The sequence below is a fragment of the Hyperoodon ampullatus genome, assembly GCF_949752795.1.
Source record: "Hyperoodon ampullatus genome assembly, chromosome: 9".
Lineage (NCBI taxonomy): Eukaryota > Metazoa > Chordata > Mammalia > Artiodactyla > Ziphiidae > Hyperoodon > Hyperoodon ampullatus.
Genome location: NC_136922.1, coordinates 35,738,768 through 35,753,378, shown reverse-complemented (window position 1 = coordinate 35,753,378; position 14,611 = coordinate 35,738,768). Strand labels below are relative to the sequence as shown.

The window sequence follows — 14,611 nt, the reverse complement described above, 5'->3', positions numbered from 1 at the left end:
TCACATCACAGTGGGCAGTCTGCACTTCATAAACCTGGCTTGTTCTTCCTCTGTGGAACACCAGAAGTCTCTAGCCAGGAGATAGTGTGGTCAAACGGCTGTGGAAGAGGATATACAAATAAAAGTTAATGCTATTTATGAAACAGCATTGAATTTATGCACATCATTCTAGCCTGACTTAATGTTTTAAATTTAATGTTTAATTGAAATGAAGACCATAGTAAAGATCTATGTTATTGTACAAGATCTAATTTCATGTTTATTTTAAGAGTCACATTGGATGGCGAAAAGAAGCTAAAAGATTGCTGCTGGTGATGACAGATCAGACATCTCATCTTGCTCTAGACAGCAAATTGGCAGGCATAGTGGTGCCAAATGACGGAAACTGCCATCTGAAAAACAACGTCTACGTCAGATCAACGAGCATGGTAATACAGCCATAGCCTATTAGTAGTTATGACTCTTCTGGTTATAGTATAAGTTTAAATTGGCAATTCAGCTGTCCTTGTACCAAGAAATTACCTAAAGGATCATGAAGCAGAGTCAGGATAAGTCATGAAAGACAAGTTACAGAACAATGCAGTCGATAAATTCTGTTCAATAAAATATAAGGCTGAAATACTTTGATAATATCTAGTAGCTGACTCTCTAATATCCTACAAAGCACTGCATAATTTATGAAAACAAGAGTGACAGAAGAGCTTACTTTTTACTCAACTGAAGGACCTTAAAAGGAAAAGAGCATATACATATACGTTTGCCTTACTAGTTTACTTATAACTACTTCTACAGCGTTAGTATTGAAAAACATATTAGAGATTAAGAAGAATGTATTTGGCTTGAGGAATCCTCGCAGTAAAATAGACAGAATCAAAGTAGAGACTAGGGGGAAAAAGGAGTAAAACAAAACCGGCTTTCAATTTTATCTCACTTCTTCCTTCTGAAGTTTATCTATATTTAAGGGCTCTTTTGTTTAAACAGTGCATATCTGGATTGCTTCCTGAGGGTTAGTTTCCGCTCTGAATCATATATTTAAATACAATCTCTTTTTTTTTTAACATCTTTATTGGAGTATAATTGCTTTACAATGGTGTGTTAGTTTCTGCTTTATAACAAAGTGAATCAGTTATACATATACATATGTTCCCATATCTCTTCCCTCTTGCATCTCCCTCCCTCCCACCCTCCCTATCCCACCCCTCTAGGTGGTCACAAACCACCGAGTTGATCTCCCTGTGCTATGCAGCTGCTTCCCACTAGCTATCTATTTTACGTTTGGTAGTGTATATATGTCCACGCCAGTCTCTCACTTTGTCACAGCTTATTCTTCCCCCTCCCCATATCCTCAAGTCCATTCTCTAGTATGTCTGTGTCTTTACTCCTGTCTTACCCCTAGGTTCTTCATGACATTTTTTCCCCTTAAATTCCATATATATGTGTTAGCATATGGTATTTGTCTTTCTCTTTCTGACTTACTTCACTCTGTATGACAGACTCTAGGACCATCCACCTCATTACAAATAGCTCAATTTCGTTTCTTTTTATGGCTGAGTAATATTCCATTGTATATATGTGCCACATCTTCTTTATCCATTCATCTGATGATGGACACTTAGGTTGTTTCCATCTCCTGGCTATTGTAAATAGAGCTGCAATGAACATTGTGGTACATGACTCTTTTTGAATTATGGTTTCCTCAGGGTATATGTCCAGTAGTGGGATTGCTGGGTCATATGGTAGTTCTATTTGTAGTTTTTTAAGGAACCTCCATATTGTTCTCCATAGTGGCTGTACCGATTCACATCCCCACCAGCAGTGCAAGAGTGTTCCCTTTTCTCCACACCCTCTCCAGCATTTATTGTTTCTAGATTTTTTGATGATGGCCATTCTGACTGGTGTGAGATGATATCTCATTGTAGGTTTGAACAACATCTTTCCCAGCATTAGCTATTCTGCATGTAGAAAATAACTGCATAAAGCATCATTTACTTGTGACGTGACACCTACTTATACAGGCATGGAAATGTTAGAACAAAAGCTTCCAAACTTTCTTATATTGCGGTACCTAGTGTCTTAGTAATCTTTTCCCTCGTACACGTAGGCAAAACAAGCAAACAAACAGCCTGACAGTTCTGTTTATTAAGTAGTTAGGTCCAAATAACATAACTATTTGTGTCCTAAAAACTTAGTAGCCAGTTAAAAAAATAATACACATGAACATCAAAAAATATATATATGTGTATATATATATACATGTATAGTTTGTCATTCTTAGTAAATAAGTTACAATGGGAACTTCCCAAGCCTTGGAATCAGACTAGATATAACCATCCTCACTTCCTGTTCCGCACTGATTTTCATGTTGCCCAGTTTTGCAAAGATATGGCATCATCTAAAAGAACAGAGCCAAATGTAATGGTAAAGCTGTGAACCACCTCCAGCTAGTAGTTCATGGGTACCTGACAGATGCCATGTATTACTGTGCTTCCCTTAAAAATTCAAGATATTTCGAGGTACCCTGGTGAGTGTACTGCAGTGCTCTAAGGCACCTCATGCACAGTTTGGGAAATGCAATATTAGAAGCATATAAATTATGCTGAAATGTGTGTGGTTCCCATGAGTGAAATTTAAATAGTTTAAATTTTGTTAATCTGAAACATTCTACCAGACTTTTTGAAAGTCTAGAGGAGCAACTGTTATTACCACATAAAACAAGTTCAACCCTTGGTTGGTTTAGATGAAAGCAGCCTCAACATTTAAAGATTTTAAAAAATAACTAGACTTTGAATTTAAAATTTTAGGATTTGGAGTTATTCCCTTAGTGTCTTTCTCTTTGCTAATTCTCTTCTACTCAGCCACATTTCACTTTGGTAGACCCATCCACTTTAATTAAGTCATTCATTATCTTTCCTTCCATTCAACCTCTTTTAATCTGAGATAGAGTTCTAATTCATTTACTGGGAGTGGAGGAGAAGACAAGAGGAACTATTCTATTGTGAGACAAGTAGAAGTTTTTTTTTTTAAAGGAAAATAATAATCACATTATTCTCAAATTGCATTGCATTATCGTTTTGAAGTTTTGCCAAGTCACTGAAGTCATCACTCCATAACTGTATTTTAGAGGGTGCTGTTGCTCATATAGGAAGGATTTCTTAAGGCAAAGAAATGTTTCATACTTTTAGACATATGCCATGCCATATAACCTTATGGAAACAAATTATAATTCTGATGGAATTTTACACAGTGTTTGGGCTCTTATGATATCAGGAATTTGGAAAAACTATCATGAACTTTATTTGCTTTCTTGAAAATTGTTTTACCTGCTTAAAACAATGAACCTTCCACATGTCACTGATATGTATTGAATAAACCAAGGAGTAGTGTGCTTATTAATACCTTAGAAGAATATTTTTATCTCATTTATCCCACGTCTGTGTTTTAAGGGATCCTCTTCCTAAGAAGTTCATTCCCTTCATTTCCAGGGACACTGCCTTAAAACAAAAGAAGGTGAAGCATTTTGATTGATCCCTTGACTATGTGTTTATATACACAAGGTGTACTACTGCTCTGAAACCTCCTACATCCAAAGCTACCCTGAGCCTAATAAGCATATGTACCTGCTAATTTTAAAATGGCCTCCATTCTCTCCTATTCAGCCATTATAGAGGAATTTAAAAAGGTATAATTTAGACAAGCAATCAAACACTTTGCTTCTTGGCTTTATCTCCAGCAGCCAATACCAGTAATGTTGAATAGTACCTGAGCTTCTTGGGCCAAGACTCTGGTTCTTTCATTTATAAAAGGAAAGGATAAAAGACCTTTTACATGTCTAAAATACATGGTCCAGAGTTCTACTGCTTATTCACCTAGCTATTTCATGAGGGTCAATGTGATTTCCAGAATTATAACATCTACCCTGTTTTCAGTTTTTATTAACTGAAACCACATATGTACATACAGTATCAGTATACTGCATACAGTACAGTGTATACAGTATGAAATTTATCTTTACAACAACTTGGTAAAGTAGTCATAGTTATCTTTCTTTTATTAACAGAAAAACTGAGGGGAGAAGAAACTAAGAATGTTGACTGAGGACAGACAACTAAGAAGTTAATAAGTGGCAGAGCTAGGGCTCAATCCAGTTCAATCTTTCATTAAAATCTATATTCTTAACCACTTTGCCACAGTGTCTCAAGGGAAAACTAGAATAAATAGAGCAGTGAAGTTCTTGCTGTAGTTTCTGCTCTAACTTTCTAGTTACAGTCTTACTTATAGAAGAAATAAAGCAGATAATCTGGCTTACCTAAATTACGTAACATGATAAAATTTTAAACAGTTTAAGCATTGTTACATTTTATATATGGCCATTGGCAAATAATATTATAGTATTAAATAAATTACCTTTTCCACTGCTTTTTCTCCAGTTGCCAGTATGGAAAGCTTGAGTAGTAATGTAGTTTTATAATTTACCAGTAATAATGCCAGCTTAAAATAAGGAATTGTTTCTAAAATGGTAGAGGTTAGGGGCTTCCCTGGTGGTGCAGTGGTTGAGAGTCTGCCTGCCAATGCAGGGGACACGGGTTTGTGCCCCGGTCCAGGAAGATCCCACATGCCGCGGAGCGGCTGGGCCCATGAGCCATGGCCACTGAGCCTGCACGTCCGGAGCCTGTGCTCCACAATGGGAGAGGCCACAACAGTGAGAGGCCTGTGTACCACAAAAAATAAAAATAAAATTAAAAATTAAAAAATAAAATAAAATGGTAGAGATTAGTATAAAAATTGTTAATGGTATAGAAGACAGGTTAATACTGAGGTCCTAGAATTTAACCCTGTCTCCCTACCCAGCTCCTCCAGGGTGATTCCCAACTTCATTCAAAGCCCTCCTCACAACCATTCACCCCATCCTTGGCCAAGAATAACACCAGAGTCTCCAGTAACAATGAAAGGGGCCCAAAGAGCAAATATTTGGGAGAGGCACACAGGTCATGCAATGAACCATTATTAATGGGACTTTCAAATATTGCTGTGACTCTCAGTCCTGATGGAGAGATGCAAATAGGCAAGATCCTACCACACTTCTAATTATATTTAGTAGCTCAGGTATGCTGTTTCTTTCTCTGAGCATTTTTTTTGTGCCCCATCATATTATGGTCAGTGATTCTTCACCCCTCCTATCATTTAACTCCTCAGAATCCCTTTACTTATTTAGTCTCATGGAAATTACTGATATATAATTATAAGAATAATAACATTAAAATTCTAATATGTCAAAACTAAAGCACATAATAAAAATTTTCACCTTATTTCCTGATTCTTACTTTGTTTTTCTCTGCTTAACACTGCATAAAAAAACTTTTTAAGTTAATTAAAAAGATAAGATCAGTTTAGAGTGTTAGCACCTTTGCGTTTTATGAACATGCACCATCAGGAAAGTAAAGGGAATATCACTCAGGCTAAATGCACCCAGAAAGTTTTAAGTCCATATGAACCTGGTTTTTAAAAAAATATTGTTACAACTTTTAGTTAAAGGTAAAGAGAGAACTTCAGCAAGAGAAAAATAAAGAGTCACGTACAAGGGAACACCCATAAGGCTATCAGCTGGTTTTACAGCAAACTTTGCAGGCCAGAAGGGAGTGACATGATATACTTAAAGTGTTGAAAGGAAAAAAAACCCTACAACCTAGGATACTCTATACAGCAAGTCATCATTCAGAATTGAAGGAGAGATAAAGAGCATCTCAGACAAGCAAAAACTAACAGAGTTAATCAACACTAAACCAAACTTACAAGAAACATTAAAGGGCATTCTTTAAGTGAAAAAGAGGCTGTAACAAAGAAATAAATTATAGGAAGGGGAAAATGCCACTGATAAAGGCAGATATATAGTAAAGACAGGGGTTCAACTACCTAAATAAGCTACTACAAAGGTTAAAAAACAAAAATTGTAGAATCAACTAAAACTACAATAAATAGTTAAGGGATTGATATGAAGATATAAAATATGATATCAAAAACACAAAAGGTAGAGGGGATAGTAAAAAATGTAGCTCTTTTAGAATGTCCTTGAACTTAAATGACTATCAGTTTAAAACAAGTAGATATAGTTAAAGGTCAACATATATGAACTTCATGATAACCACAAATCAAAAACCTGCAATAGGCATACAAAAACTAAAAAGAAAAGAGATGAGCTAAAGCATACCACTAAACTAAAAAGAGACTGAAACTGAAAAGACATGAACACAAGCATACAACTAAAGAAAATCATCAAACCACAAGGGGATAGACTAAAACAAGAAGACAAAACAGAGAAACAACCAGAAAAAAGAAACAAAATGGCCATAAGCACATATCTACCAATAATCACTTTAAATGTCAATGGACTAAATGCTCCAATCAAAGGACACAGTGTGGCTGATTGGATAAAAAATAACCCATCTATATGCTGTTTATAAGACACTCACTTGAGAGCTAAAGATACACGGACTGAAAGGGGTTGAAAAATGATATTCTATGCAAATGGAAACAAAAGGAAGCTGAAGCAGCAGACCCTTATCAGACAAAATAGACTTTAAAACAAAGTCTATAACAAAAGACAAAGAGGGAATTATATATTATATAATGATAAAGGGATCAATACAAGAAGAGATTACACTCATTAACATATATGTGCCCAAAACAGGAATACCTATATAAAATATTAACAGAAATAAAGGGAGAAATGGACAGTAATACAATAATAGTAGGGCACTTTAACATCCCAATGACATCAGTGGGGAGATCATTCAGACAGAAAATCAATAAGGGAACAGTGGCCTTAAATGAATCATTAGGCCAGTTGGACTTAATAGATATCTACAGGACATTCCATCCAAAATAGCAGAATGCACATTCTTTTCAAGTGTACATGAAGCATTCTCCAGGATAGATCACATGCTTGTCAATATAAGTCTCAACAAATTTAAGAAAATAGACATTATATCAAGCATCTTTTCTGACCACAATGGCATGAAACTATAGATCATTTACAGAAAGAAAAATGGGAAAAGAACAAACACATGGAGACTAAACAACATGCTACTAAAAAAACAGTGGTCAATGAAGAAACCAATAAGGAAATCAGGAAATATCTTGAGACAAGGTAAATGAAAATGGGAACACAACACTCAAAAATATATGGGGTGCACCAAAAGCAGTTCTAAGAGGGAAGTTAATAGTGATACAGGCCTAACTGAAGAAATAAGAAAAATCTCAAATAAACAGCCTAACTTATCAACTAAAGGAATTAGAAAAAGAAGAGCAAAGTCCAAAGTCAGCAGAAAGAAGGATATAATAAAGATCAAAGCAGAAATAAATAAATTAAAGACACCACCCCCCCAAAAAAATAGAAAAGATCAATGAAACCAAGAACTTATTTTTTGAAAAGATAAACAAAATTGATAAGTCTTTAACCAGGTTCATTCAGAAAAAAAAAAAGAGAGTACCCAAATACACAAGATAAGAAATGAAAGAGGAGAAGCTACTGCTGTTATCACAGAAATACAATCATAAGAGAATACTATGAACAGTTAATGCCAACAAATTGGACAACCTAGAAGAAATGGATAAATTCCTAGAAACATACAATATTCCAAGACTGAATCAGGAAGAAATAGATAATTTGAATAGACTGATAAGTAGTGTTGGAATTGAATCAGTAATCAAAACCTCCCAAACAAAAGTCCAGGACCAAAGGGCTTCACAGGGGAATGCTACCAAACATATAAAGAAGAGTTAATACCTATCTTTCTTAAACTATTTCAAGAAATTGAAGAGGAGGAAACACTTTCAAACTCATTCTATGAAGCCACCATTATCCTGACACCAAAACCAGAGAAAGACAGTACAAAAAAAAAGAAAATTACAGGCCAATATCTCAGATGAATATAGATGATTCTATCACTATACGCAGATGACATGATACTGTATATAGAAAACCCTAAAGTCTTCACCAAAAAGCCATTAGCACTAATAAATTAATTCAGTGAAGTTGCAGGATACAAGATTAATATACAAAAATCTATTGCTTTTCTATACACTAATAATGTATTAGTATTATATATTTTCTCAGGAAGAGAAGGTAAGAAAACAATTCCATTTAAAATCACATCAAAAAGAATAAAATATCTAGGAATAAACTTAACCAAGGAGGTGAAAGACCTATACTCTGAAAACTATAAAGCACTGATGAAGGAAACTGAAAATGATAAAAAGAAATGGAAAGATATCCCATGCTCTTGGATTGGAAGAATTAACATTGTTTAAATGGCCATTCTACCCAAAGCAATCTACAGATTTAATGCAATCCCTATCAAATTACCAATAACATTTTTCACAGAACTAGAACAAATTATCCTAAAATTTATATGTAATCATGGGAGACCCCCAAATTGCCAAAGAAATCTTGAGAAAAAAGAAGAAAGCTGGAGGTATCATGCTTCCTGACCTCAGACTATACTACAAAGCTACAATAATCAAAACAGTATGGTATTGGCACAATAAGAGCCATACAGATCAGCTGAACAGAATAGAGAGCCCAGAAATAAGCCCATGCACATATGGTCAATTAATCTATGACAAAAGAGGCAAGAATATACAGTGGGGAAAAGACAGTCTCTTCAACAAGTGGTGCTGGGAAAACTGGACAACTACATTCAAAGGAATAAAATTAGAACATTTTTTTCCACACCATATACAAAAATAAACTCAAAATGGATTAAAGACCTAAATGTAAGACCAGAAACCACAAAAGTCATAGAAGAAAACATAGGGAGTATGGTCTTTGACAAAGATCTTAGCATTATGTTTTTGGACCTGTCTCTTCAGGCAAGGAAAACAAAAGAAAAAATAAACAAATGGAGCCTAATCAAACTTAAAAGCTTTTACACAGCAAAGGAAACCATCAAAAAAATGAAAATGCAACCTACTGAACATGAGAAGATATCTGCAAATGATATGTCCAATAAGGGGGCAATATCCAAAATATATCAATAGCTAATACAACTCAATATCAAAAAACACCCTGACTAAAAAATGGGCAGAAGACCTGAATAGGCATTCTTCCAAAGAAGACATATAGATGGCCAACAGGCATGTGAAAAGATGTTCAACATCACTAATCATCAGGGAAATGCAAATCAAAACCACAATGAGATATCACCTCATACCAGTCAGAATGACCATCAACAAAAAGACCACAAACAATAAATGTCAGTGAGGAATGTAAAGAAAAGGGAACCCTCCAACTTGAAAAACAGTGTGGAGGCTACTCAAAAAATTAAAAATAGAACTAACATATGATCCAGTAATTCCACTCCTGGGTATGTGTGTGTGTGTGTGTATATATATATATATACACATATATCTGAAGAAAATGAAAACATTAATTCAAAAAGATCTATGTACACCAATATTCATAGGAGCAATATGTACAATAGCCAAGATATGGAAGCAACATAAGTGTCCATCAACAACTGAATAGATAAAGAAGTTTGTGGTATATATATACAATGGAATATTACTCAGCCATAATAAAGAATGAAATTTTGCCATAAGCAACAACATGGATGGATACAGAGGGTATTATGCTTAGTAAAATGACTCAGACAGAGAAATACAAATACTGCATATTTTCACTTATATGTAGAATCTAAAAAATAAAACAAATGAATGGATATAACAAAACAGAAACAGACTCACAGATACAGAGAACAAGCTAGTGGTTACCAGTGGGGAGAGGGATGGGGGAGGGGCACGTGAACAGTAATGACTTTAATAATAACTTTAGAATAGACCTAATTTTAATGCTTCTCATGCTTGCAGAAAATTACCCAGGAAATTATTTCTGCAAACAATATTTATTTTTTCTTCTTTAAAATTGAAAGCAAAAGTTGCACACAGAATCACCTGAGCTAGGCTCAGAGTAGTCTCATGTTGCTTTTATAGCACCCCTGAAAATGAGAAAAAATATTGATTTTCCAAAGTGACTCAATAAGAACAAAAGTTGATGAAAATACTTATGAAATAGAATGTTCCAAATAAATTATATGTTTGGTTAAGTCATATTTAAGCAGAAAACTTACTACCATTCTCATTGAAAAGCTTACAAAAATGGTTATTCCATGCCCCTCATTCAGTAACAAGGCTATCAAGAATGCAACTGATACCATGTTTGGCAAGAGCCACAAATCAAACACTTCAGGAGCCAGGTGCAAAAGGTAAATAAATGAGGCAAGTTAAAGCATATCCAAGAGCCCAGCATTTAGCCTTTAGTAATGGCCTTCAAATGTCTTTTATTAAGCAGTCTTTTATTGAAAGCTGTCTTTTATTAAGCAGCCCTGTGGTATTTGTCCCTTTACACTTAGGGAGCACCACCCAGCCTCCCAGTGAAGTGTAGATATTGCTATTACCTCCATTTTATAAATGAGAAAATGGAAGCACTAAAAGGATCAGGAACTTGTCTGTGGTCACACAGCCCTCCATAGTAGTGCGTAGGTAAATGACAAGCAGTGTGACATCAGGACATGACCTTCTACTTACCATTAATATGGGCTTAATAATTAGAAAATGGTAAATGAAAGTCTTTACACATGTTAACCCATTTACTTCCCACCATAACCCTGAGAAGTAGATACTAGTATTTATATGTTTTACATATATAGAAACTGTATCACAGAAGGTTAAGACAGATGCCCAGTGTTACATGGCTAGTAATTGCAGAGCCAAGAGTTGAAGCCCCAGGTGGTCTGCTTCCAAGCCCCTGCTCTTGGTATGGCTCTCAGCCAGAATGATTTTGCCCTCCAGAGAACATTTCAATGTCCAGAGACATTTTGGTTGTTACAACTGGGGAAGGAGGGAGATACTGGCCTCTAATAGGTAGAGGCCAGGGATGTAGCCAAGTACCCTACAATGCACAGGATAGCCTCACAGCCACAACACAAACTGTCCATAGTGCCACTAATGGGAAACATGGGTCTACGTGATTATGACTATGCAGCCATATAGACAGAAAAATAGGCCATTGGGAGAGATGGGGACTGACAACACATGATTTAAAGTCTTCATCTCTAAATAAATCTGTACTATCACATTGTTTTCATGCTGTCTTTGTCCTCTAAAAAGTGATCTATAAAAAGTAATCCAGATAACTGAGTACTTTTACTTAACCAAGACATTGGGGTTTTTTTTTGTATCTTATTATGGTATTCAATGTTTCAAATTCTATATTATCTCATAAGAACTTTTTATAATGAAACTCACTTTTATGGAGAATCTTAAACACTTATTTTCTTGTCACTACACAGGCACATTATTAAAATTCATACATCTCTACATAGTTATTATCTCTTTAACCGAAACTGTCTCCATGGGGCTTCCCTGGTGGCGCAGTGGTTGAGAGTCCGCCTGCCAATGCAGGGGACACGGGTTCGTGCCCCGGTCTGGGAGGATCCCACATGCCGCGGAGCGGCTGGGCCCGTGAGCCGTGGCCGCTGAGCCTGCGCGTCCGGAGCCTGTGCTCCGCAGTGGGAGAGGCCACAGCAGTGAGAGGCCCGCGTACCGCAAAAAAAAAAAAGAAGGGAAAGGAAACTGTCTCCATGGAATCTTTCTTACCTCCTCTTCCCTTCTGACATTTATAAGTTATTTCCCACAAATCACAGTGAAGGTGTTGGTGAAGAAGAAAAATGTGAATGGAATCCTTTTGTCCTTAATTACTTAGCAGCTGCCTTGGCACATTGCTTTTCCTTCTCCCTTCTGCCCCAGAAATGCTTGTTATCTCCATTAATTATTTTCAGAGTTCAGAGAAACAATATGTAATGGGTTAGACAGAGGGGGAGTTAAAGCTGAGAAGCAGTGATGTCACCAGCACAGGACAGCTGGCCGAGAGGGAGTGTTCCTGCTAGTGAAATACAAGACATAAAAGATAAAATACTTAAAAGATACTATGCTTCATGGAGGAAAGGGGAAGGGGCTTCAACAATGGCCATTAATCCACAATTCTCCCATCAACAATGGTCTGTTTAAACACCTATCAAACATTTGTAGTTTTAACAATCTGCCTCGAGGTACTTGGAATTTTCTTTTAAAACATTTCTTTCTAGGGTTAAAAAATGTGTTCTTTTAAGCTTAAAAATCCAACTGAACTTCTTAATGATCTTCGGAGCAAATGAGAACTTTCTAGATTTAAATTTTGTGTACTTTTGGTCAATGTGACTTCCTGTTTTTGAAAAGGGGAAAGAGATTAAGAAGCCTCCAAAAGCTGCTTACATTTTGGACTGTCCTTTAATATTGATTTTATGTGAGTTAAGTATAAGCTGGTTAAAAACATATGGATTAAATTTTCCTGAAAATATGAATGGTTTTAAAAATTAAGAAGAGGGAATGCTTGGCAAACTGTGATTATTTTTTGTCAAAGCAAAAATATTTGAAAAGTAGTTGTTGCCATTAAAAAAATATTCCCAATACAGCTAGACTTACCTTCTTTTACTTGTTCTCTTTTTTCGTTGTTGCTCTCTTTAATTTACTAGCATTATGCAAACTGTCATAAGTCTATTTTAAGAGTATGCATATTATTAGGAACAAGGAATAAAAATTTATCTGATAGAACTTATATTTTGGGGATTGTTCTTCTATTACTTTAAAATTATATTCTTAAGAATTGCTGTGGGTAGAATTTTTCTTATGCAAATCCATGTGGTAATACTTGTTATACTCCTTCGTAAATTGGAGTCATATCACATTTAATTGTAGTTCAAGAAATTTTTATTTGTTTCTACAAAGCAATTATAGATTATATAGAAATAAAAGGATATTTGTTATGATTATTATCTTAGTCCATTCGGGCTCCTATACCAAAACATCATAAATTAGGTGGCTTATAAACAATAGAAATTTATTCCTCACAGTTTTTGAGGTTGGTAAGTCCAAGATCAAGGCACTAGAGGATTCAGGGTCTGGTGAGAGCCTACTTTTTGGTTCAAAGACAACACCTCCTAGTTATAACCTCACATGACAGAAGGCGCAAGGGAACTTTCTCCACTGGCTCTCTTTTATAAGGGCACTAATCCCATTCAAGAGGGCTCTACCTTCAAGACCTAATCACATCCCAAAGGCCCACCTCCTAATATTACATCACCTTGGAGGTTAGGATTTCAATGTATGAATCTGGAAAGCGGGACATAGCTATTCAGATCACACCAGTTACTCATGTTAGTGATGATAGTTTTAAGCACAAGGCTGTGTCTTATATCTTAATAAACATAGATATATAAGTTTAATAAGTGGGTCAAAGAACTTAGGCTATAAGTGAAACTAGTAAAATTAGCTCTTTCTAAGTTCATATAGTTGCCAAAATCCAGAAATATTAACCAAGATGGTTTAAACAAAATTTTCCCTTAACAAAAGCACAGTTAGCATTGGAGGGTGAAAGGGGAAACAAAAACTACAGAGTAATTTGAACTTGAATCAGATGATACTAATTAGGCTCAGTCACATGATTCTTGGCTTACACTACTAGGCACCAACAACAGGTGGGCCCAACTGCAGGTGAAGTTTGACATCATTTCTCTAAAGGTATCTAGAGTTGTTATTTGAGATTGCTTTAATATCTAAAAGAGCATTTATAGAAAGAAAAATATCAAGTACTATGTCTTACTACATAACTTTATATAGCAAATTCCACAGTTGTCAGATTTCTCCTATTTACTAAGTTTTATTCCCCTTCTACTCATCCCCTGCTTTCTTTCCCACTACCGCAAAGAATGTCACAGTTAGAGCTACATAAGTTTTATATATCAATGTAAGACAGATCTGTAATATAAATATATGTATACATAAATGACAAAAAAGTATAATGATAATAAGTTGAAAGATCTGTAACTACACCTTGTATAAGCTGTTGGAAATAAAAATTATAATAATTGCTATTAGTTTTCCAAGAAACTGCTCTAAATAATTCACATACTATTGTTATCTTTCTACTTTTGCCAGCAATCGTGGAAGGCAGATACCATTCACATGTTACAGAGGATAGACCTGAAATACAATTTTTATCATAAACTGACAATCCGGGATTTGAATACAGGGTTTTCTTCTTTTAAACAAACTTTGTTCTATACCATGTTATATATCAAAATTTTATATGTATGTAAATATGTATGTATATACATGCATGTATTTGCATTTTTAAACTTCTTACTGAATTTCACCTCAAAATGTGATTGTCACTAATATGTCTCTATTTCTGAATATTAAAGAATCTTTCAGTTATATTACTTGGAGTCCAATGTTAACCTAAAGAAGTGCTAAACACTCTTTGTACTATGTTGAATGCAACCCTCTTCATTTTTCTAAGTTTCTGAGGTTCTTATGGAGCCTTTGTCTTTAAAATATCCTTAATAATGTTGACGTTGACCTTATTTTTATTTTTTATTTTTTTGCGCTATGTGGGCCTCTCACTGTTGTGGCCTCTCCCATTGCGGAGCACAGACTCCGGATGCGCAGGCTCAACAGCCATGACTCACGGGCCCAGCCGCTCTGCGGCATGTGGGATCTTCCCGGACCAGGGCACGAA

General features: G+C 35.4%; 1 protein-coding gene across 1 annotated transcript in view; it reads left to right on the top strand.

Moving 5' to 3' along the window:
- ITGB8 (integrin subunit beta 8) overlaps positions 1–14,611 on the top strand; it is a gene marked incomplete at both ends in the record, with an annotated part of 90,779 nt that overhangs the window by 53,600 nt on the left and 22,568 nt on the right. Inside the window, 1 exon segment of the mRNA XM_079711733.1 lies at positions 270–428. Within this exon segment, the coding sequence (XP_079567859.1) occupies positions 270–428 (159 nt within the window).